This window comes from Coregonus lavaretus (genome assembly GCF_964263955.1).
Source record: "Coregonus lavaretus genome assembly, chromosome: 6".
In the NCBI taxonomy this organism is placed as follows: domain Eukaryota; kingdom Metazoa; phylum Chordata; class Actinopteri; order Salmoniformes; family Salmonidae; genus Coregonus; species Coregonus lavaretus.
In genome coordinates, this window is record NC_139993.1 from 24,453,194 (window position 1) to 24,478,301 (window position 25,108).

The 25,108-nt window shown below is 42.0% G+C and overlaps 1 protein-coding gene across 2 annotated transcripts; it reads right to left on the bottom strand.

Annotated features, from left to right (window-relative positions):
* Positions 1-142: 142 nt before the first annotated feature.
* On the bottom strand, positions 143-24,699 carry LOC311131282 (GRAM domain-containing protein 2B-like). Of its 2 annotated transcripts, none has more exons than XM_084164173.1 (12): positions 24,515-24,699; positions 8,775-8,921; positions 8,425-8,485; positions 8,215-8,287; positions 7,807-7,910; positions 7,058-7,156; positions 6,652-6,792; positions 6,376-6,472; positions 5,738-5,818; positions 5,403-5,502; positions 2,914-3,021; positions 143-2,385 (listed from the first exon to the last, which is right to left on the bottom strand). In XM_084164173.1, the coding sequence occupies exons 1-12, from the start codon at positions 24,604-24,606 to the stop codon at positions 2,370-2,372; spliced, it is 1,119 nt and encodes a 372-aa protein (XP_084020299.1). In that variant the 5' UTR covers positions 24,607-24,699; the 3' UTR covers positions 143-2,369. The 2 variants fall into 2 exon arrangements, with proteins under 2 accessions (XP_084020299.1, XP_084020298.1); XM_084164172.1 differs by lacking the exon at positions 24,515-24,699 and adding an exon at positions 17,675-17,823.
* Between the last annotated feature and the right edge of the window lie 409 nt (positions 24,700-25,108).

Below are 25,108 nucleotides of genomic sequence, written 5' to 3' on the forward strand. Positions count from 1 at the left end.
TGCTTTTGTATTGTGTAAAGGCAATATTGAGTGGAGCGACTTTATGAACAGAAAGGGAACACAGGAGCCTTCAAATACCATATGCTATATTTCCAGGGCAGAAAAGGTTGCCACCATGAATATAACTTCTTCACATAAAAAGTACTTCTTGCAACATTTGATTTATTTAACAATACCAAAGTAAAATCTCACAGAGACAACTACCTTGAATTACACAGAATGCAAATAAATACATGACCATAGTAGAATTAAGGACATTACAATTGATACAAAAAAGTACAACACTTCAATAGTGCAAAATCACACAAAATACTGCACTCATTGCGATTCTTGCATTGCGTCCATTTGAAGAAGACGTGTGCTGTCCCCTGGTGGGGTAGTAACTGACAGTACTGCTTTATGGCATGTAGGCATACATCTTTGAGGCCAACACCTGCCTACAAATACCCAATCATAATAACATAGGACATAAGACGTCACTTCAATGCATTTCATGTCTCGTCAATAGAGAAATGTTTCAATAAAAAAAAAAAAAAAAGTTGAAAAACATGAGAAAGAAAAAGCAATCATTCCATGTCACTAGATAAGTTAAAACAAATCACAGAGACTGACATATTGCAAAGTTACAAAGTGATTCTCAATTAAAAGTAGAGAGCATTATCTCGTCGGTGGACAAGGACGTGAAATGGCGAAGGAAAAGCAGTGAACCTGAAACTGTGGCAGGTTACACCCACCCCTGAGAAGAACAAAGATCTTAGCACCATCACATACTATAGAACAAAACATCTGCTTCCCCACCATCTGTCAAATGTGATGTCTTTGGATTGACAGGTTCACAACTTTTAAAGTGCGCTTGCTCGCTCACGAGCTTTATTTATTTTTTACAAATAATTTCCTCACCCCAACCACACACTCCATTAAAAAAAAAAAAAAACTACAGGTTTGCCAATTTATTTTTAGCCTGCATATTTTTTGCATATTGAAATTCATTTTCTGGACCACATTTATTTCCTTTGTTGGAAATAGGACCTCCGTAACAACGTCGCTTGATTAGAATGTGCATAATATATCAGTCAAGTATCTGATGTTCCAGACACATGCAATAATATACAATACAGTATGGCGCAGCTTACTCTCATCTTAATCTAAATATCCATTGAACAGTCCTGAAACACCTGAACCAGTGGGAACAAGCGTTTAGTCATTGACAGGCCTGTTGAGAACAGAGGTTTGATTCTTTGCTTTTACACAGCATCAGTTCATTCTATACAGTACAGAAGTCCTCAGATATACCAATACTGTTGTCTTGTTCAGATTACTATATCAAAAACTACTTTGATGATCAAAGTAATATGAAAATAAATAGTTGAAAATTTCTACGGCTACAAAAGTGACAACACTCCTTAACCTGATCGTACTGGTTTTGTGCATTGAAGATGCATACATCCAGTGAGACTGGAGGGAGTGGCCTCCAAAGCATTGGTCATTAAACTGGTTTAAATCATGCGAATGCCAGGCTTAACACAGCTGATCTTTAAAGAGAGGAGAGGAAGAGACCGTCAGGAGAGGAGCTCAAAATGGCTGCTCGGCTGGCTGATCCGTGTAAGAGAAGATCATTAATTGTTATCATTATGGCTGATTACCAGGATAATCATTCAAGAGTACCCGCAGATGGCTTAGTAGTGAAAGATTAAATACAGATTGACTTTTAACACCCTGATGAAATGCTGAGATAGGAGCTAAATGATCAAAGTAATCTCTGTGCACTCATGCGAAAGACGTGCACTTTGTGCATCTTTGGTTCTGCATAGCACTTGTACCTTACGGGAAGTGTTAAAAAAAGCAAAACGTAGTACTACAGTTGATACGGGTAGTCTGCACAGACCACATGCCCATGAAGAGAATACATAGAATGGAAGCGCACGCATGTTCCAGAGTTCTCTGGAAAATCAGAGAAATCGCTTCTTGTCAATCCGATCTGAGAGCAGATAGAGATGACTATCGCCTCCCCTCTTCAGTTTATTCTTAGTTCGGGAGTTGGCTTTGGGTCCAAGTCAGACACACAGCAGCTCATTTGTGTGCGTATGTGTTGGCTTGGCTCCGCTTGCTGCGAGATGTGGCTGGCCTGGGTCTATCCCTCTTAAATATAGCTCTTTGAGTTTACCCGTCTGTCTTTGGGGAGGTGCTCCTACAAGTCCTATAGGCAAGGGGACGACGGGCCATCTCTGGAACACTTTCAAAATTGCTCCTAGTTCTTCTAGGACGAAGACAAAATATCTTCAACACGAGAGCTCCAGTTGTAATTTTTCACTGGCGCCATATTGTCACGTCCTCCAAACGTCGTCAAGCTCTCCTCTGGTCAATCATGGTTATGTGTCTTTGTACCTAAGAAAGAGAAAGGAGGCCGTTGAGTATACTTCCAAAAAAGAGAAAGGCTTGAACACACAATACACCCCATGCGATACAAAAGGATTTGGCTTCGCGCCAGCTGAGCTGCACCTCTTATGGGAATTTGAAAGTCAGAGCTCCGAAAGGGAGGGAGAGAGGCAATTTGCATAACCACAAAATGTCAGTTAAAATATCTTAAAATAATCCGAAGTCTCAGTTACGCCTGTGTAGAACAGTTGCACACACAGATTACGCATGTCTTCCAATGTGCAGAAGCCTGGTCCAAGATCTGTATATGGTTTAGCCAACTCCTGACTATAGATATTCAGGAGGGCTAAAGCCCATCAGGATCTGGCGCCAGGTATGAACATGCTTACGTTCATACATAAAGGATGCGTTTAAATTAAGCAATTGTAGGCAATGCTTGCTTGAGACGTGACATGGTTGCTAGTTGTACAGTGGTTGTGCTGTGGTTGTGACCTGTTATGTGGAGGTTGTATTATGGTTGCTGTGTGGTTGTCTTACCTGCTCTGTAGGGAGAATTCTGGGAGGGCGCCCAGAGAGGTCAACTGCTCCTCCAGAGCCACAATACGGAGGCCGATGTACCCCGATGATAGCAGCAGTAGTACCACCCTAAACACAAACAATGTTTAGTCACACCCGCATATGCGGCTTCAATTCACCTCATTCAAATTGGTCATAGGCCATCCAAAATTAATTTCCTCAATCTATTGTCAGTCTTCAAAGAGCACATTCCAATGCGGCAACTTTGACGTGATGGTTTTAAACTTAGTCTTCCAGAGCAAGTAGAACTAGATCTAGAGCAGCTGGACATTTTGACGTGTTTGTGGAGTACATAACTTATTTAACCAGTCGTATAGCTTTTTCTTATCTCATCATTTAATCACGTGTAACTAGGCACATGTATGCAAATGCTTTTAGGAACACATTGGTTACCATGCCTGCAGAGCATAAGCCTAGAAACGTGTTTTGTGAAATGAGGCCCTCAAGTCTAGACACACCGAATCCCATTCACCCATAACAGTCTAAGCCAGGGGAGAGGGGGTTCTACTAAGCTATATGGAATTGTTTTAAGGTCATACCAAGGATAATTTGAGTTCGAATTTTAAGACCCCTTGAAGTATCCAAAAAATATATACAAAAATGCTGTAAAAAAAAAAAAAAAAAAAAAAAAAAAAAAAGGACCTTTGCTATTAGCACCATACAAACACATTGAATAACATAATCACTACATGGAACAGATAGTCCCACAAACATAATCTAAAGGAAGTTTGTTCTGTAGTGTCTGTGCCATCCATCTATCTACACTACCAGTCAAAAGTTTGGACACACCTACACATTCAAGGGTTTCTCTTTATTTTTACAATGCCAAGAGTGTGCAAAGCTGTCATCAAGGCAAAGGGTGGCTATTTGAAGAATCTCAAATATAAAACATATTTTGATTTGTTTAACACTTTTTTGGTTACTACATGATTCCATATGTTAATTCATAGTTTTGATATCTTCACTTTTATTCTACAATGTAAAAAATAGTAAAAATTAAGAAAAACCCTTGAATGAGTAGGTGTGTCCAAACTTTTGACTGGTACTGTGTGTGTGTGTGTGTGTGTGTGTGTTATATATATATATATATATAAATAAATAAATAACACACACACACATACATACATACATATTAACCCCTTTTTTTTGGCACTAAACAGTCTCCTTATATACACTATATATATACAAAAGTATGTGGCCACCTCTTCAAATGAGTGGATTCGGCTATTTCAGCCACACCCGTTGCTGATAGGTGTATAAAATCAAGCACACAGCCATGCAATCTCCATTGACAAACTTTGGCAGTAGAATGGCCTTACAGACGTGACTTTCAACGTGGCACAGTCATAGGATGCCACCTTTCCAACAAGTCAGTTAGTCAAATTTCTGCCCTGCTAGAGCTGCGCCGGTCAACTGTAAATGCTGTTATTGTGAAGTGGAAACGTCTAGGAGCAACAACGGCTCAGCTCACAGAATGGGACCGAGAGTGCTGAAGTGTGTAAAAATCGTCTGTCCTCGGTTGCAACACTCACTACAGAGTTCCAATCTGCCTCTGGAAGCTACGTCAGCACAAGAACTGTTAGTCTGGAATTTAATGAAGCAGGTTTATATGGCCGAGCAGCTGCACACAAGCCTAAGATCACCATGCGCAATGCCAAGCGTCGGCTGGAGTGGTGTAAAGCTCGCCGCCATTGACCTCTGGAGCAGTGGAAACGCATTCTCTGGAGTGATGAATCACGTGTCACCATTTGGCAGTCCGACGGACGAATCTGTGTTTGGCGGATGCCAGGAGAACGCTACCTGCCCGAAGGCATAGTGCCAACTGTAAAGTTTGGTGGAGGAATAATGGTCTGGGGCTGTTTTTCATGGTTCGGGCTAGGCTCTTAGTTCCATTGAAGGGAAATCTTAACGCTACAGCATACAATGACATTCTAGATGATTCTGTGCTTCCAACTTTGTGGCAACAGTTTGGGGAAGGCCCTTTCCTGTTTCAGCATGACAATGCCCCCGTGCACAAAGCGAGGTCCATACCAAAATGATTTGTAGAGATCGGCGTGGAAGAACTTGACTGGCCTGCACAGAGCCCTGACCTCAACCCCATCGAACACCTTTCGGACACTACAGCCAATTTTGTGAGAACACCGATTTTCGGGATGTCTCATGGTCTGACAAACACCGTTCTAGCGCTGTCACCTTTCACTGCAGATGCAGAAGTGCGACATAAGCGGATGCGGTGGATTGAGATGCATCCAATGCAAAAAAAACTGACATCTCTAGCTTAAACTGACAGATTGCGATGGGGATTTTTTATTATGCTAATTAGATTTCAGCGGGGGCACGGACATCGACCTTAGGGGGTTAAACTGAGCAAATACAGAGCAAGTGTAAAGATAGGAAGTTAGGGAAGCAGGATTCGGTAGATGAGTGTGGAGAGGTTAGAGGTCACTTACAGTATTAGGTAGATGAAGAGGAGAGTGTTGAGGCTGCTGGCCTCTCTCTGGATGAGGATGGAGCGGGCTTTCTCCATCACACTCCACACCCACGAGCCACCTGACCGAGGAGAGACAGAACGACATGTGGTTAGCGCAGGCATGTAATGTCTCTGGCAGCTTTATATGCATTTTCCATTGCCAAATAAAATCAAGCAATCCCACTATGGCACACACATGACTAACTGTAAAACAACTTGCTTGTCAGTGGCTCGCTGTGATAAAGCTTTTTTTCTGTTTGTGTGAGAAAAGGAGACAACCAGACACATAGGCCTACGTTGTGTGTGTGTGTTTACCTGAAAGGTCCTCTAAGGAGCTGTCACTCTGCTGCGTGTGCGTGCTCCTAGGGCTGCAGCTGCTCCCTTGAGGCACTAGATCTGAGGAGGATGAAAAAACATACACGTTAGTCCATCTCTAAAAACATTACCTTGGACTTTGCATGTGGAGGTCAGGTACGTACACAACAGATAACGTCACTTGTAGCCGACTGTAAAACTTTATTAGTCTACACATGGGGGTACTTTCTGGGGAGGTTGAACAAAGCACCCTATTCATTTAACCTACAAAATACACCATTCATAAGAAAAGAGAACACTCGCATGTAGCCAACTGTAAAACTTTATCAGTCTACACATTAGGGACTACAGGAGAGGTTGAACATTGTGCTTAAGACTAAGCACGCTCAAAGGAAATTCTCCCTTGAAAGGGATTTTTTTGTCCAGGACTAGGCTTACTCTGTGTCCAGGAAACAGGACCACAATAAAATACAATTTGTGACATGCAGCGAATACAACGAGTGTAGACTTTACCATGAAATGCTTACTTACGAGCCCTTTCCCAACAACGCAGAGTTAAAAAGTACTAGTCCAGAGAAGACACTCCAGACTAAAGGCTGATCTTCTTCCAGACTACTATTCCAGTTAGGCGCACTCACCTATGTGTGGGCTGGGTGGGGGCGAGTCAAGGAAGAGCTTGGGTTCTGACCCGTCCAGCTGGTCAAAACTGTCCTCTAGACTGGACTGACTGGAGTTCTGGGGAGATGGAAAAAGGCAGTGGGTTAAAACCAGCTTCAAAATGGAGGCCAAAACATCTACAGTAGAATATGAGGCAGTAACGTTAGGTTACGAAGGGCTGTTGTAGTATTTTAACTCAGGAATAAAAAAATAAAAAAACTTTAGGAAGACAATAAAAGGTAGTGATTCTAACTCACCACCAGCTTGCCCTTATCAAAGCTATTGTCCGCAGAAGAGAATAAGGTGCTGCTGTTGGCACTTCCATCCTCCAGTTGAGGACAAACGGACCGCAGGAGTTTGTAGCATGCTTCTCGGTTCCGCAAAGACACAAACAGGTACTAAAAACACACACAGGAGAGAGAGACATTTTAGCTTGGATGCCCTTTAGTCAAACTAACGTACAAGGTTGCAAACCTTTGCCTTCAAATGAGCTAAATCATTGACCAGATTAAAATCTTTGATAGAGGTCAATGAGTGTTATGTAACTCATCGGTTGCCCTCTATTAAAAGATTAACAATACAACCACCAGTATAGATCATATAATTTGATTAAGGGATGGACTATGCAGTGTCAATGTGATAGCTAAGGAAGTGAACCCTGACCTTTTCTCCCTCGATGGTGCGGATAGACAGGGCATTGGGCACCAGCAGGGCGGTGTTCTGCTTCTTCATAATGTGCACGCTGGTCACCGGGATCACCAACTGCAGAAACACACAGAGAGGAGCAACAGACCTTCACTTGCAACAGTACCGTCCCATCCCTAAGAAAAAGGCTTTTCAAACAATAATCATTACTTTAGATGTACCAAGTAAAATTCATATTAATAAACTGTAGGGTTGGCTGTGCAGCAACACTCCCCATCCAACCTGACAGAGCTTGAGAGGATCTGCAGAGAAGAATGGGAGAAACTCCCAAAATACAGGAGTGCCAAGCTTGTAGCGTCATACCCAAGAAGACTTGAGGCTGTAATCGCTGCCAAAGGTGCTTCAACAAAGTACTGAGTACTTACGTAAATGTGATATTTCAGTTTTTTATAAATTAGCAACATTTCTAAAAACCTGTTTTTGCATTGTCATTATGGGGTATTGTGTGTAGACTGAATAAGGAAAAAAACAATTTAATCAATTTTAGAATAAGGCTGTAACGTAACAGAATGTGGAAAAAGTCACGTAACAAAATGTGGAAAAAGTCAAGGGGTCGAATACCTTCCGAATTCACTGTATATGTATATATTTCTCCATTAGCTACGAATAGGACATCCAAACCATGTATTCACAAGTAGGACAAAGTTCAAACCATGTTGTTTTCAACTAAAAAGCCTAGTCACCTATCAAGGGTCAGGTTTGCTTACCTTGGTGTCCTTGAGCAGCACGGAAGAGTGGAAGCATGCGTGGTGCTCGGTGACGTAGAGCCTGCCATGGTAGGGCACTTCCTTCTGCAGGGCACAGATGTAGGCTGGGGAGAAAGAGAGGACATGGGAATGTTAGTTACATAAGGCCTGGCAGCGTGATGACACAGCAAGCACCGTCTGTCGGTCAGACGGTGATGGCCGAAAAGGCTGCCAGATAACTGTGCACCATTGTCAGTTATTATGGTTTTGTGGCAACTCATGCCGCAGCATCGCCAAACCATGCTATTGTTTTAACAATTACTTTAAAAATGTCATGAATAGCTGTTTCCATGACACGAGTATTTGACACACAGTATTTTGTTTGGAGAGCCACCTTTGGCCACCAATAATATTCCAAACGTCACTTACCATGTAGTAAGTCTTCACTCTCCGGAATGTCAGGAAACAGCTTGTGGAATGTTTTGTTGTGCTTTATAAAACTCTGTTGAACAGAAGAAAAAAAGCATGACTAAATTGACCATGTTAGAGTACTGAGAAGCCTTGAAAACTTGATAAAGCAGCTGATTCAAGCTATCCCAACCATAAACTGTGTCAAAAAGTCAAAACGAGTGAACGTACACTTTGTGAACCGCTGCCTTCAGTCCTCTCAAAACTTCTATCCACATCGAATGTCTGAGACCTTTGGAAGACAAAGCATCAGCATGACGTTACGTGAAGTCTGTGGGTTTAGCGAATTATCGACAGACATTGACAGTCAAACACAGAGGCCTTAGTTTAATTCACACATTCACAAAGAGAAAACAACAAGTGTGTTTAAGCATCTATGGTAAAATCTTGAAGTCCATATGGCTGCGTTTACACAGGCAGCCCATTTCTGATATTTTTTTCCCAATGATTGGGCAAAAGATAAGAATTGGGCTGCCTGTGCAAAAACAGCCTATGGTCGCACAGTGTGTCTGTGTGGTTACCTGACAGGGGCTTGTCTGGTGAGGTTTCTGCTCTGCTGCTGGAGCTCCAGTTGGGCCTCCTCCAGACTGAGGGCTCTCCTAGTCTTCTCCAAATTCTTACTCTTACTCCCCTTCTTCACCGACAGTCCTCCACTCTCCACCGGGTAGCTGGAAGAGAGGACGAGAAGGGCAAAATGGATCAACCAAAACACCCATCAATCTTAAGCCATTGAGGTTTGAGGAGATAAATATACAGACAATATAAATAAATGGTTGTTTGTATTTATAGACTCGACCAATGTCGAACCACGTAGTATCGAATATGAATACTACGTAAATAATGAAGCACTGCTTTCCAAACACACCGTCTAGCCTAATGCCTTCAGAGGTCTGCCTTAAGTACACACACCATTAAGATGGATATGAATATCACCACTGGCTCAAAGACACACCACAATCACATTTCAGCCCCTGGGATACAACAAGCAAATTGCGAAAGGAGTGAAAACCCATTATTTTGTCTTGCTGACAATTGTCACTGTGTATAATGGATAGAGGTCTGGTCTAATAAGTGGAATAGAGTAGTATGTAAATGGTAGTCTGTGGACTCGCTGTAAATGGAGTGCATTTCCTCATCTCTGACTAGGTTAACTGCAATAAAGGATCCATGAAAAATGGACAGTTGGAGGCCAAAGGCTTATCTTTATGATGCATGGAAAAGGTGACCATTTTTTCTGAGTAACCTGCCTTATCGTAACTGTAAAAAACTGTGTCAACATATTGTGACAAGGCTGTAAACAGCTAGTAAACCACATGCTTTCTTGGCGACTAGCTTCCTTTAAGGCTCATCACTGTATATAAGCTATGGCATTGATGAATGCACGAAACATCCCCATTCAAGCCCATTTCAAAACAGACTAGCCCAAGTAGAATCCAATAATGGCAATGTATAGCCTACAAAGTGTAAGACATCATTAGACCTAAGAAACATTGGTTTCCTGAGTTGATATTCTTTTCACAGGACAAAAACATGCAACATAAAAATATATAAAAGTGCAGAATGAATCAAAGGCCTTCAAGTCTTAAAAATCTGCTACTGCATAATGATTGGTTCTGAGTGACTTCTGAACTAGTTCAGCTCAGTATGGCCACATCCTTCCAGCGAAAGCTGATTGTTCTATTACCGAAAGGAAGTGGCTTTGTGTTGAAATGGTGTGACACTTCGTAGTGGATGACATAAGGACACACGCCTTCTGCACTGACAGTCAGTGGAGCAATAAGCCTTTCCTGTACTTAAAAAAATTCCACAAGCTCAGAGTAGCTAGGCTAGACTGAGATGAAAGAAATATAGATCCTTTACATATGATCTTAGCTTGAAGACATAATTACAGTAGATTTCATCATTACAGTGCAGAGAAAGTCTGAGAAGCTCAGGTGGGTTTGAGTGTGTGGTGATGCCAGCAAGCTGCTCAAACCGACCCGTCAAGCCTTTTCTGACAGGGAGTAGAGGTTCAAACTCCCTATTCCACCCCTGGCTATGGATCCACAACAGTACATAACACATGGTATACCACTTGATGTGCATCACATTAATATACTAAATCAACGCATCATCGTTTGCTAAAGATGTACTTGGGCTCAATCCCAATACACCCCCCCCCCCCCCCAAAAAAAAGTGAAATGCAGACTTCCTATCAAGTGGTTATCAAAACACCCATAAAGCTCTGCGACCCAAGGCTCTAAAGTTGCTTCAGGAAGATGGCTGACAAAAATGTAAGCAATTATAGCTTCATAACGAATCATGTAAAAAAATTACAGTTCAGAGGAATATGTTACTAAATGTAGAGAAAAACGATTATGCATATTTGTCAAATTTCCGACAATCGCTATTTAACAAGTTAGCCGACTAGCTAACATTAGCCAACTAGCTTGCTATATGGGTGTTTTACATTTGTATGAATTGTAATTAGTGTTTTAGGGACTCCTGAGAAAACCAGCAAGTCATCTTGTGAAACCCAGTGGATGTAAATAATCTAACTTGCTAGCTAAAGGATTTAATGCGAATTGAATGTCCAATTTTGTAAGCTTGCCTTGCTGTTCATTAAAAAATATTTCAAAGTCAATAACTTGTAATTGTTCTTTATTTGTAGTAATGTTAGAGAATGAAGATACTTGCCAATGCAAGTAACGTAGCAGTAGCTAACTATTCTATTGCTTATTGTGCAGTGGAGGATAGTAATACGTGTATGCTATGGATGTGTAGCCATATTAGCCTAATTCAGAACAGTGGTTTTAATTGTTCTAACTACAATGATTCCACTAGTTATGACTGAGTGAAGGAAATGAGACTGTTATATGTCAAACAGCTATGGAATGAAAGTCCTGCTTCATTACTACTCCACACTGAGCCACAGCCAGAAGATGGGTACAATAGTACAGGCACATTGTTGTTCTGCTGTTCTCATTTGTTGCTTATATAGTAAGTACATATTTGTTGCATGAGAAATATAAGGAAAGCTATTATTGCGGCCACTACAGGCATTGTGAAAAACACAAGGCTCATCATCATTGAATTGTGGTATCAGTTTGCAGTTTCTGATGTGCGCTAGTGATGTCCCATTCCCTAAGCCTAATTTTGCTCTCCCTACCACTAGTTGTTCCGTTTAAGCAACACTCCCCAACCGAGGGACACTCGAAAACAAGGGGGGGGGGGGATGCTAGATGTCATTTCCACAAAAGGCTTTTAAGTAACATTTTCCCCAATTTCTACGATGGTTGCCCACACTTGATACACAGCCAACTCTTAACCCTGCCAAGTGGGTCCTGTATAGAAAACCGGTATCAATAGAACCATTTGTGACAGACATGGCATACCAACATTGTCTACAGTGAGGGAAAAAAGTATTTGATCCCCTGCTGATTTTGTACGTTTGCCCACTGACAAAGAAATGATCAGTCTATAATTGTAATGGTAGGTTTATTTTAACAGTGAGAGACAGAATAACAAAAAAATCCAGAAAAACACATGTCAAAAATGTTATAAATTGATTTGCATTTTAATGAGGGAAATAAGTATTTGACCCCCTCTCAATCAGAAAGATTTCTGGCTCCCAGGTGTCTTTTATACAGGTAACGAGCTGAGATTAGGAGCACACTCTTAAAGGGAGTGCTCCTAATCTCAGCTTGTTACCTGTATAAAAAGACACCTGTCCACAGAAGCAATCAATCAGATTCCAAACTCTCCACCATGGCCAAGACCAAAGAGCTCTCCAAGGATGTCAGGGACAAGATTGTAGACCTACACAAGGCTGGAATGGGCTACAAGACCGTCAGCAAGCAGCTTGGTGAGAAGGTGACAGTTGGTGCGATTATTCGCAAATGGAAGAAACACAAAACAACTGTCAATCTCCCTCGGCCTGGGGCTCCATGCAAGATCTCACCTCGTGGAGTTGCAATGATCATGAGAACGGTGAGGAATCAGCCCAGAACTACACGGGAGGATCTTGTCAATGATCTCAAGGCAGCTGGGACCAGTCACCAAGAAAACAATTGGTAACACACTACGCCGTGAAGGACTGAAATCCTGCAGCGCCCGCAAGGTCCCCCTGCTCAAGAAAGCACTGAAGTTTGCCAATGAACATCTGAACGATTCAGAGGAGAACTGGGTGAAAGTGTTGTGGTCAGATGAGACCAAAATCGAGCTATTTGGCATCAACTCAACTCGCCATGTTTGGAGGAGGAGGAATGCTGCCTATGACCCCAAGAACACCATCCCCACCATCAAACATGGAGGTGGAAACATTATGCTTTGGGGGTGTTTTTCTGCTAAGGGGACAGGACAACTTCACTGCATCAAAGGGACGATGGACGGGGCCATGTACCATCAAATCTTGGGTGAGAACCTCCTTCCCTCAGCCAGGGCATTGAAAATGTGTTGTGGATGGGTATTCCAGCATGACAATGACCCGAAACACACGGCCAAGGCAACAAAGGAGTGGCTCAAGAAGAAGCACATTAAAGTCCTGGAGTGGCCTAGCCAGTCTCCAGACCTTAATCCCATAGAAAATCTGTGGAGGGAGCTGAAGGTTCGAGTTGCCAAACGTCAGCCTCGAAACCTTAATGACTTGGAGAAGATCTGCAAAGAGGAGTGGAACAAAATCCCTCCTGAGATGTGTGCAAACCTGGTGGCCAACTACAAGAAACGTCTGACCTCTGATTGCCAACAAGGGTTTTGCCACCAAATACTAAGTCATGTTTCGCAGAGGGGTCAAATACTTATTTCCCTCATTAAAATGCAAATCAATTTATAACATTTTTGACATGCGTTTTTCTTGATTTTTTTGTTGTTATTCTCGCTCACTGTTCAAATAAACCTACCATTAAAATTATAGACTGATCATGTCTTTGTCAGTGGGCAAACGTACAAAATAAGCAGGGGATCAAATACTTTAATCCCTCACTGTATATGCCAGTCTACTCTAGACTAGACCCCCATTTTACTGTTGAAAAGCGATATCCTAAGTATAAATACAGTAAAGTACACGCAAAGGGTACAATATATATTTTTTTGCAAGTAGTAGGGCATTCAAGGAGTTGGGCTGATGGGAATCAGTGATGTCAGCCTCTCCACTTGATTGAGGAACAATATAGAACAAAATAGGAAAGGCTCACGTGCGCTCCGACATTTGACGTACTCCCGTGTCACATGAAAATTGTAACGTGCCGATTCATCTCTTCCGTAGCCGTGGGGGCAGTGTTGTGTAGGCAAGGAATCTTGCTTGGTTCCTTGATCTGATATATAGGCTATGCGTCAATGTAGCCTATTTTGCATTGATAAGCAAATAGAATCTCAGCGACTGTTCAACCAATAAACCAAATATTGTAGCCTTAGAGTCGCCCAAAAGTTTACTTTGTTTAGTTGTAATAATGATTCCAGACTGGTAAAAACAGCTGCGGGATGTGCTTTTTCTCCAGCTGATATGGGAGTGAAAACATTCAAGCAGCATATCAAACTGGGATAACATTGCCAGGGAATATTATTCAATTATAAATCTGATTTTTTTACATGGAGCTGTGGGAAGCTAAAAGGCTAGCTAGCTTGCAGTGTTTAGCCAACTTGCTAGCAAGGGAAAACAAGACCGTTATTTTCCGTTCACAACAAATGAGAAGACAAGAAAACCCAAGAATCCACCCAAAAAGGTATTGTTTAAAAGTCATAACTAGTTATTACAGGCTATTGTGAAATGGTAGAACCTTATGTAGCCAACTAGCTAGCCATGTGCCTTTTTCTCTGTGTCCAAAACATGACTTTCTATTTTTAGCTGATGTGGGAATTAATATGCAAGCAGCATATCAAACTGGGATAATGTTATACGTTATGCCGGCAAGTATAAGAATATTTGCCAGAGATATTTTAAAAATATTTTATCTGATTATTACACATGGAGATGTAGGAAGCTAAAAAGGCTAGCTAGCTTGCCATGTTTTTAGTTAGGCTAAAGCCAGCTAGCCACTACTAGCAAGGGAAGGAGACTCTTCCTTGTTTTCACAAAATTAAGACAAGAAAAGACTTGTGAATGGGAGTGAGACTGGCAAGGATATCAAATGGGGTCTGCTACTCCAAAACCCCCACTCCACCCACGTGCACGCATACACATAGCTCAATGGAGTAGAGCTTGTAGTAACCTTTACATGATATACAGTTGAAGTCCGAAGTTTACATATACTTAGGTTGGAGTCATTAAAACTCGTTTTTCAACCACTCCACACATTTCTTGTTAACAAACTATAGTTTTGGCGCGTCGGTTAGGACATCTACTTTGTGCATGACACAAGTAATTTTTCCAACAATTGTTTACAGACAGATTATTTCACTGTATCACAATTCCAGTGGGTTAGAAGTTTACATACACGAAGTTCACTGTGCCTTTAAACAGCTTGGAAAATTCCAGAAAATGTCATGGCTTTAGAAGCTTCTGATAGGCTAATTGGCATAATTTGAGTCAATTGGAGGTGTACCTGTGGATGTATTTCAAGGCCTACCTTCAAACTCAGTGCCTCTTTGCTTGACATCATGAGAAAATCAAAAGAAATCAACCAAGACCTCAGAAAGAAAATGGTATACCTCCACAAGTATGGTTCATCCTTGGGAGCAATTTCCAAACGCCTGAAGGTACCACGTTCATCTGTACAAACAATATTACGCGAGTATAAACACCATGGGACCACGCAGCTGTCATACCGCTCAGATGCGTTCTGTCTCCTAGAGATGAACGTACTTTGGTGCAAAAAGTGCAAATCAATCCCAGAACAACAGCAAAGGACCTTGTGAAGATGCTGGAGGAAACAGGTACAAAAGTATCTATATCCACAGTAAAACGAGTCCTATATCGACATAACCTGAAAGGTTAGGAAGGAAGAAGCAAGCAAGAAGCCACTGCTCCAAAACCGCCATAAAAAGTATCCCGAGTGGCGCAGTGGTCTAAGGCACTGCATCGCAGTGCTAGCTGTGCCACTAGAGATCCTGGTTCGAATGCAGGCTCTGTCGTAGCCGGCCGCGACCAGGAGACCCATGGGGCGGCGCGCAATTGGTCCAGCGTCGTCCAGGGTAGGGGAGGGAATGGCCGGCAGGGATGTAGCTCAGTTGATAGAGCATGGCGTTTGCAACGCCAGGGTTGTGGGTTCGATTCCCACAGGGGGTATGAAAAAAATTAATAATGTATGCACTAACTAACTGTAAGTCGCTCTGGATAAGAGCGTCTGCTAAATGACTAAAATGTAAATGTAAAAAAGCCAGACTACAGATAGGCCAAGTCTCTCCAGAAATAAGGCGTTGTCTAAAACATCAGTCAATGACGATTGAGAAATGTAAGTGAAGTTGACCGGCTGCCATTCTCTCACTTCGGTTGGCAAAATGTTCCAATAATAAAACACTTTACAGTTTCAGGAGGCCAGGTTAAAACGGTTTATGGTTTCTCTTTAGGCTACCGAGTGTCTGGGTATAGAGCATGTTACATACAGGCATTAAAAGTGAGAACATACACTACCCGTCCAAAGTTTTAGAACACCTACTCATTCAAGGGTTTTGCTTTATTTTGACTATTTTCTACATTGTCGAATAATAGTGAAGACATCAAAAGTATGAAATAACACATATGGAATCTTGTAGTAACCAAAAAAGTGTTAAACAAAAATCAGAATATATTTTATATTTGAGATTCTTTAAAATAGCCACCCTTTGCCTTGATGACAGCTTTGCACAGGTCCCAGTCATACTCACATTACTACGCCTGGGGTGGGGCTGATATAGGAGTGTAAAACAATGGAAGCAGGGTAGCCGGAGCTCTATTCAAAGCCCTGTGAAATGTCATCCCTTCCTTTACATGTTAGTCTGCAGACCATTAGGCCTGGGACTACTTTGTGGAAAACTGACCTACTGTGTGTCTTTATAGACAGACCTATAGCCTGACCAAGTCTGTAAATGTTAAGTCGTCTGCATCTGACCAGATTTTACTCTACATTGAATTTACATTCCTTTCATAATACGCCTGGCATTGGGTTCCACCTCATGTTTTTGACAGATAGATCATACCATTGTCCTTTTCTTTAATGAAAAGTCGGAGAATGAGAATCTGAGAACAGGCCCAGTCTGTGTGTTACAGAAGAGAGGACGCATGGACCTTGTCTCACAGCAAACATGGGGACGGAATGTGTATGCTTAGACTGACGGTAGAAGTCGCAGGCCCTGCCACGTAGCACACGGATATGCACACATTTATTAGTGTGTGCTTTTTGAGCATCGCTTGGCATCTCACTGAGTCCACTGTACTGTAGCCAACTGTACATGTGACATGGGGCCAATGAGGCCCAAATCACAGAATCACATTTTTAAAAATGCAACTGCCAATGAAACGCATGGGAATAACTCAAATTCAAGCAACCTGCATGCAACCAATTTGTTGCATGCTAGAGTCCCGTTGTCCTAGGGTCAAAATGACCCGCCACTGTGTTGAACCAACTTTATTTAATTTTTATATTTTGGGGATCATTTGTGAGAAGGAGGCAGTGAGACTTTAAAGAAAGTATCACTGCCTCCTCACAAATGATCCCCAAAATATAAAAATTAAATAAAGTTGGTTCAACACAGTGGCGGGTCATTTTGACCCTAGGACAACGGGAGGGTTAAGGGCAATTGTAGTCTGCTGAAGTAATTTACATTATCATATAACACTGTTCAAGGCCAATTGCCATTGAGGTCTGTGCCAGTACAGATTACATCCAGCATTGTCACCTTATTGCTAACACTGTCAGCCGATATTACTCAGCTGGAATGTATTGTATAGACATGTGAATATCTGACAATCATGGCAACTAAGCAATAGGCCTACAACTTTCTATACTATGGGAATGTTTCTCTCCATTGAAAGAGACCAAGTTTGCACTTGTCCCATCCTTTGTACAAACTCGTAGTATTGGACCAAGGTCCGGCCCCTTTGTAGCAGTCTCCCCACCTTCACAAACAAGGAAGTCAGTGCCCCAATTATTTTCACAAAGAAAACAATACCAGCACATCCGTAATATAAGCCTATACAATCTCTTAGGAGACAGTAAAACGATGGTGGTGGTGGTGAGCCTGACAAACGTAGGATAATAGATTGTCTGTTTGATAAGCCTCGCAGACAAACATGGTCATGAGACATTGAGGTAATGGGGTTAGACATGGAGACCTTGATGACTAATCCTGGTTGGAGTCAATAGCAGGCAAAATCAGCAGTCGATACATTGAGGACATCCGTTGAAGTCATACTCACATAAATTGATCAGTATTGACAACATTCAATCACACTTAGACTTACACCCTAATCACTACAAAATAGGCTACAATGCACTGAATAGGCAGTAGAGAGCCACGCTTGACCTACCTCGCCCCATCCCTTGCCCGAGGAGGGTCCGCAGCATCCTGGTTGTACCACTGGCTCTTTCCCCTCTCCATGACCAGCCAAGCTTGTTCCAACCTGCTTCTTCAGTTACTACAGAGAGTGCCGGTCCGAACACAAGCAGCGTTTGTGAAAAATAAAGAGTGTGCTTTTTGCCCTCTGCTCTGGACCCGGGGGCAATGGCAGGCAGTCAAAAGGGTGTAAAGGTCTTTCTAGCATTTATGGCTGCATTTCAAAACGTGGAAGGGTTGGAAGAGCAGCAGCACACAGACAGTGGGCTTAAAAAAAATTAAAATAAGATGGCTGGGTTCAAAGCGGCACTGTCCCTCACACTTCGTCATCCTCCAAGATTGTGTCAACTGGCGTTACCTTGGAAACAGCCGACAGTGGGGGAATAATACCAGCCTCTATTCTCACCACAGGAATAACGCCAACCTCTATTCTCAACACAGCATGAAATGGCTTCAAATGACACTGTTTTGCTGAATGGCAGTCGACTTCAGAATGCCTGAAGGGAAATGGCTATAAAGCAACCAGTACAATGAGCATGTTAATGGTTGGCTTGTCCTCTTTGTGGAGGTCGTATACAGAAACAAAATGGTGTCTGTTAAAAATTACACCTCCTTTAAGGGGCACGAGGTCAAATTAACCCCATAGGTTCATCCAATTTCAGTGTAAGGCCAATAGGTTAAATGCACTGTGTTTTATTTGACACAATTAGGGTCCTAATGTAAGTGAATGAAATAAAAAAACATTGTCATTGCCCATATGGCAATGGCATCTACATTTCCAAGAGGATACAAGGAGAGGTAGCTACTTTGGACTATTGAGAGATGAGTGGGGCTGTGGGCCGTGGTGACTCATAGCCATCTCATCCTCCCACTCAGATGCTTAACAGTCAGTCTGATCCAAGGGTCAGCATGCTTAACACCTCCTGACCAGTCAGATTCCACAGCATAAACCCTTATGCAATGGCCAGCAGTCTTAAATTAACTCCTTTCAGTAAATCCACATAACAGACTCCTATAACACAGGAGGTTACCAAAAGGGCTGTAAAAGTGTCAAATGCAATAGGTCACTTTTTTTGCGTGTGTGTGGTTTACATATCTTCAGGGTAATTACATACGCTAAATAACATTATTGGCATGATCAAGAGAGTCGTCAAGACTTGGTGTTAGTGTGCAACAAAAACAGATTTGCCTATCAGCTGATGAGGTCTTCTGCATTATCAGGCCCTTTTGCTGACCACATCAATTCAATGACATTTGAAATTGAGATCACTTAATTTGCATAGCAAAAGGCAAATTGTTTGCTTTGGCAACTAGATAACGACTAAAATACAGTTTAAACATCTAGTCAACTCTGTACTGTAATGCCGCCAACTAGGCAAGAGGTGAAAAACCACAGTCCATTACGTCATGTCTGCACACACTATTCTACCTGTGCACACATTGTATGAGCTTGGACCAACAGTAGCTCCCTATCCACTTGATTTCTACCTTTGTTTGTCCACTTAAAAATCACCGGATAACATTTATATCGACTGCTATGGTCACACGGGGGTGCGAGGGTTTATCGCAAAAAGCTTTTACCGTTGCCATTCCTGAAAGAATCCTGACACCTAAAATACACTTCCTACTAGCAAACGAAACACCCAGCCTTCTGATAAGAGGCTGCCGTTGAGATGAGTATATCAGTTTGTACAGACGATGCGCGGATGGGCACTGAGTTATGGAACTGGTAGTACACTGTACCCGTATTGAGCAGGTGTACGATATCATCTCAAGTCTGCGAAAGCAGCTGCATTGCATAAGCTAAAGGGCATTAATATGAGTAGACTACACCCCCCCCCCCCCTCTATGGTAAACAGAGAGCAGTGGTGGGGAAAGGGTTGACCCAATGGTCAGTTCTTGTGTTCCCAACATGGCATTTCAGAGCCCCCGGCTGAGAAATGGATCTTACAGATCAAGGCAGTAAAAATCAGTTATTGCTCCTGGACATGACATGCTTGAGTCGTGTCTGTCATGCATGTTTTTCTGTTAAAGCATATTATTATATGCACTTGGCTCTGCCCTATAACTTGAACCTCAAAATGTTCTACCTTTTAAATTCATTAGATTCACATGCAAAGACTGGCCTAATTGTCATGGGCCATGACAAATACAACAGTTCAATGAGGAATATATTTTCCGGTTATGAATATGGAATCATGTAGTAACCAACATTTTTTAAAATCAAAATATATTTCAGACTCTTCAAAGTAGCCACTCTTTGCCTTGATGACAGCTTTGCACACTCTTGGCATCCTCTCAACCAGCTTCATGAGGTAGTCACCTGGAATGCATTTCAATTAACAGGTGTGCCTGTGGAATTTCTTTCCTTCTTAATGTGTTTGAGCCAATCAGTTGTGTGTGGGGGGGGGGGGGGGGGGGGGTAAACAGAAGATAGCCCTATTTGGTAAAAGACCAAGTCCATATTATGGCAAGAACAGCTCAAATAAGCAAAGAGAAACGACAGTCCATCATTACTGAAAATGTCAAGAACTTTGAAAGTTTCTTCAAGTGCAGTCGCAAAAACCATCAAACGCTATGATGGAACTGGCTCTCATGAGGACCGCCATTGGAATGGAAGACCCGGAGTTACCTCTGCTGCAGAGGATAAGTTCATTCGAGTTACCAGCCTCAGAAATTACAGTCCAAATAAATGCTTCACAGAGTTCAAGTAACAGACATCTCAACATCAACTGTTCAGAGGGGACTGTGTGAGTCAGGCCTTCATGGTCAAATTGCTACAAAGAAACCAATACTAAAGGACACCAATAAGAAGAAGAGACCTGCTTGGGCCAAGAAACACGAGCAATGGACATTAGACCGGTGGAAATGTGTCCTTTGGAGTCCAACTTGAGGTTTTTGGTTCAAACTGCCGTGTCTTTGTGAGACGCGGTGTGGGTGAATGGATGATCTCCGCATGTGTAGTTCCCACCGTGAAGCATGGAGGAGGTGGTGGGATGGTGCTTTGCTGGTGACACTGTCTGTGATTCATTTAGAATTCAAGGCACACTTAACCAGCATGGCTACCATAGCATTCTGCAGCGATACGCCATCCCATCTGGTTTGGGCTTAATGGGATGATCATTTGTTTTTCAACAGGACAATAATCCAACACACCTCCAGGCTGTGTAAGGGCTATTTTACCAAGAAGGAGAGTGATGGAATGCTGCATCAGATGTCTTCAAGGCAAAGGGTGGCTATTTGAAGAATCTCAAATATAAAATATATTTTGAATTGTTTAACACTCTTTTGGTTACTACATGATTCCATGTGTCATTTCATAGTTTGGATGTCTTCACTATTATTCTACAATGTGTACTAAAATAGTACAAATAAAGAAAAATCCTTGAATGAGTAGGTGTGTCTAAACTTTTGACTGGTACTGTATATATATATATTTTTTTTAAATACATTTTAGGGATGTAGTCCCCTGTAGCTCAGTTGGTAGAGCATGGCGCTTGCAACGCCAGGGTTGTGGGTTCGTTTCCCATGGGGGGCCAGTATGAAAAATATATGCACTCACTAACTGTAAGTCGCTCTGGATAAGAGCGTCTGCTAAATGACTAAAATGTAAAAATGAAAAACACTTTCAGTGTAAACTTAAAACCACTAAAACCAGATATAAAAGTATGTAGAAAGATAAACGGACATATCTTAATAATATAATCTTTCAGAACTAACAATCACCTAAATAACTGTTAGTGTCAGGGAGAACTGAACATGTATTTTTTTTTTGCAGTATTGATTTTATTATGTTTGAGCAAAAGAACAGCATTAGCAATGTCAACATTTGTAGAATTGCACAAAATTTGCTTTTAAAACTGCAAAAAGTTCTCAGCTCCATGGAAAATGTGTAGAATTGCAGGAAAGTGGCTTAAAAATGCTAAAAATGTCTCTTCACCGCCAAGATTGGGGCTGACCGCGCCCACCACCTAAGTCCCTTTTTGATCCAGAAAAAACCCTGTTGTACAAAGAAACTCCAAGGCTAACAGTAGAATCCAGTCATTTTTGCTAAACTTAATCTGAGTGCCAGAAGGGCAAACAGCAAAGTTCAAATCAGAATCTAAATGGGAATCAAATATAGCAACACTAAAGTGAACATCCCAGTAACAATTCAAGCAAATATGCCAAATCTATCAATCCCAGCAATGGGCATGAACGAAGCAAAGTCAGACACTCCAAGTGATTTGGACTGTAAGTCTAGCGAGGGCTCAAGGAGGGTGTCGCTTTGCTCTGCAGCAGAGTGGTCAAACAGGACAAGGCAAACAACAACGTGCGGCTTGTGGCGTGCCGCCAGGCCCAGGGCTGGCAGAACAGTGTGCGTTTGTGAGTCATGTGGCCCATGCATGCGGGGCTCTCGCCACTTCCTCCATGTTCAGCCGACTGAGACAGAAGGCCTTTCTTCCACCGTAGCCTCATGATAGTTCAACAGTAGTCCCACCACCAAGCAGGAAATTCCCACCTGGCTCTCACATGTTGAATTAAGTCACCAAGTACAAAATGTGTACATAAAAAAAAAAAAAAAAAAAAAGTGTTAGGCTTAAATCTAGATATGATTTCTCAAAGCAAAAAGAGTGCAAGCTGATTTGAATTCATGGTTTCATGTGAATAGACAGACACTGGCTTACCCATAAAGTTATCTTAACGTTCAGATAGTACTGTAAAGAATGGTCATGTGAACGACAGTGTTTGAAGACTTGTGTGGGTAGTTTGGAGAGACAGATAGAACTATGAGGAATTCACCAGTCCTCTGTGAAGTGAAAAGGTTCCCGGTTGAAAAATAAAATAACTTGAACTTTCTTGACTTTGTGAACGAAGCCTGAGAGAGTGCTCATTAGCACCGTGCTGGGAGGCGACACACATGCCCCGTTAACCAGAACCCTGGCTTGACCATAACTGCAGGTTTAACTATAAACCTCACTCAAGCCTGCAGATGTGGTTCTCCCTTTCATTTAAGTTAGGCCTACTCCCCTTAGCTTGCAATTCAACTGGTAATTTAGGCCTTTCCTGGCCACTGGTTGTGCACTCCTTCCTGAAAACATCAAGGAGCCAAAAGGACACCGCCACTGCAGCCCCTCCCTGTCTATTCCCAGCTTCAATGTAGTACTACTAGACTTTCAAAACTAGGTTTCCTTAAACAAACTTATCTTGTAGACAAGTCAGTACATGTTATCAATGTACATTAACAACCTGAGAGATGACCCTCATCAATGTCTCTTTCACATACCATAGCTCGTTAACAGCGAAAGAGATAGCTGCCCAGGGCTAATAGGGGCTCTTTTTCCAGGGGACTGAGGGGGGAAAGTATAGCATGGTTCCTATTGGATGGGGATTAAACAGTGATATGTTATGGCCTTTATATAACGATAAGAGACCACCTGTGGGTGACCCACAGAGACTAAAAATAGAGAACGTGTCCCCGGTATGTCTCCCATGCGTGTCCCCGACATGTCTCCTCTGCTGTAACACCAGTCCCTGCTGTCTGTGGTTATTCTCAGAACAGGATCATCCCTGCCATCAGGAGGATAAATAAATAGTAGTCTCATTCTGATCCACATAGAGGAGCAGGAGGACAATGAGGTAATATGTTTTCCTCTGCGAGAGGCAATGATGAGATTAAGAACTGTCCAGAAGAACCCAAGCATTGGAACATGCAATAACAGAGCAATGTAAAATGTCAGTTTCCATACAGCTCACCACACACCCCTTCAGCTAACATGGTGGTGTAAAGCCAATATTCTGGACCCGTTTTGAATGTAAAGAAAATGCCTTTCCTTGACTGTAGGCCTGTGTTTTGTGTCATCAAGGACTTGACACGCCCCGAGTGCACACTCAACACAGAGCTTGCACACTCAACACAGCCTATACACAAACAATACCTGGGTGTTTACCTAGCTGTTTCCCTTGCTCATAATTGACACATACATAAAAACAAAAAAAAGAGCCGTTCATATTTCCACTCTTCCCTGAAACAAATTCCTGATCTGTTGTACTCTGTATCATGACATCAAAGCATCCTCTCAGCTGTAGTACAGGAATAAATTGCGACCTAATTAAAGCGTAACATCCAAAGCTAGCTAGCTATATTTATCCAATTTTATGAGGAAGTTCTATGCAATGAAATATATGTTTACATTGCCTCGGGTCCAGCAGTTTGCACAATTATGTTCCTATTTGAGACACTTTTACCAGCTGACAAGCATTTGAGACATTAGATAGTATTTCTCTCTGTAATAAAGCACTTTTGTAGGGAAAACTCATTCTGATTGGCTGGACCTGGCTCCCAAGTGGGTGGGCCTATGCCCTCCCAGGCCCATGGCTGTACCCCTGCCCAGTCATGTGAAATCCATAGATTAGGGCCTAATGAATTTATTTCAATTGACTGATTTCCATCTATGAACTGTAACTCAGGAGAGTCTTTGAAATTGTTCGTTTATATTTTTGTTCAGTATAGTTCCCTAGCCATGCTAGGCTTAGCTAGTTAAATTAAATCGTATTAACGTAGTTCCGCAAGAGTGCACAGAGCTAACCATTACAGTAGCCACCACTCGAAGAACCTAAACGTCTCTTGCAACAAAAGTAATAACTATAGAAAGTAATTCAGGGCAAATGCTTAATGCAATGATATAACATAACTAATTGTATGTTGTATTGAATTCAACACGTTGTTTCTTATAAGAAGCGAATAGCCAAGTTAGCATCTCTATTAACATCCACCCATCGCTACAGAGGGCTCGCGCCGTGATAGTGGTTTAGACAGAACAGTTATCTTTACCTTTCTTTCATGAAGTGTTTGATTCTGAAGATTGCCTTTTCATCTATCTTCCTTAGGAAGGTTTTCAACCTCTCTCTCTTGTTTTCGAGCATTCTTCTTCCAACCGGTGTTCGGGTATAAGACTCGAAACGCCGCTCCGCCAGAGATCTTCCACGCTGAGTTCTTTGGATTTCTTTAGCTTCTCCTTTTTTTTCTCCTACTCAATCTAGTTATGATGATAAGGGAAATGAGCTAAAATCGGACGAAGCCTATCGACCAATGGGAGAGGAAGGCAACTTCTTAAAAAAACAGTCATGTCAGACCAATTCTCCAATCAAATCGCGATACTTGACTCCTCGTCTCCGCCCATTGCCTTTTATGGGACACCAACCCTGCATCCAGAGATTGTACCGGCGAGGTCGCTTCAATTAATGATTTTTACAGTCAGATGTAGCCTACATTTGACAACATACAGTATATAGCCTAGAAAAACACACGTTCGCTTATCAGCAATATCGTGGTGCACGTGTTACATGACATTTCATGCAATTTGAAAGAAATATTGTTTGTGAAAATATCTCCTGTGAAGAGGACTGTATTACGGGTAGTAAGTAG

Excerpts from the sequence above, each read along its gene's own strand:
- LOC311131282 (XM_084164173.1), bottom strand. The coding sequence starts at position 24,606 with ATGCTCGAAAACAAGAGAGAGAGGTTGAAAACCTTCCTAAGGAAGATA. Across the intron at positions 8,486-8,774 it reads ACCAGACAAGCCCCTGTCAG|GTCTCAGACATTCGATGTGG; the intron begins GTAACCACACAG and ends TGTCTTCCAAAG. Across the intron at positions 7,911-8,214 it reads GAGTGAAGACTTACTACATG|CCTACATCTGTGCCCTGCAG; the intron begins GTAAGTGACGTT and ends CTTTCTCCCCAG.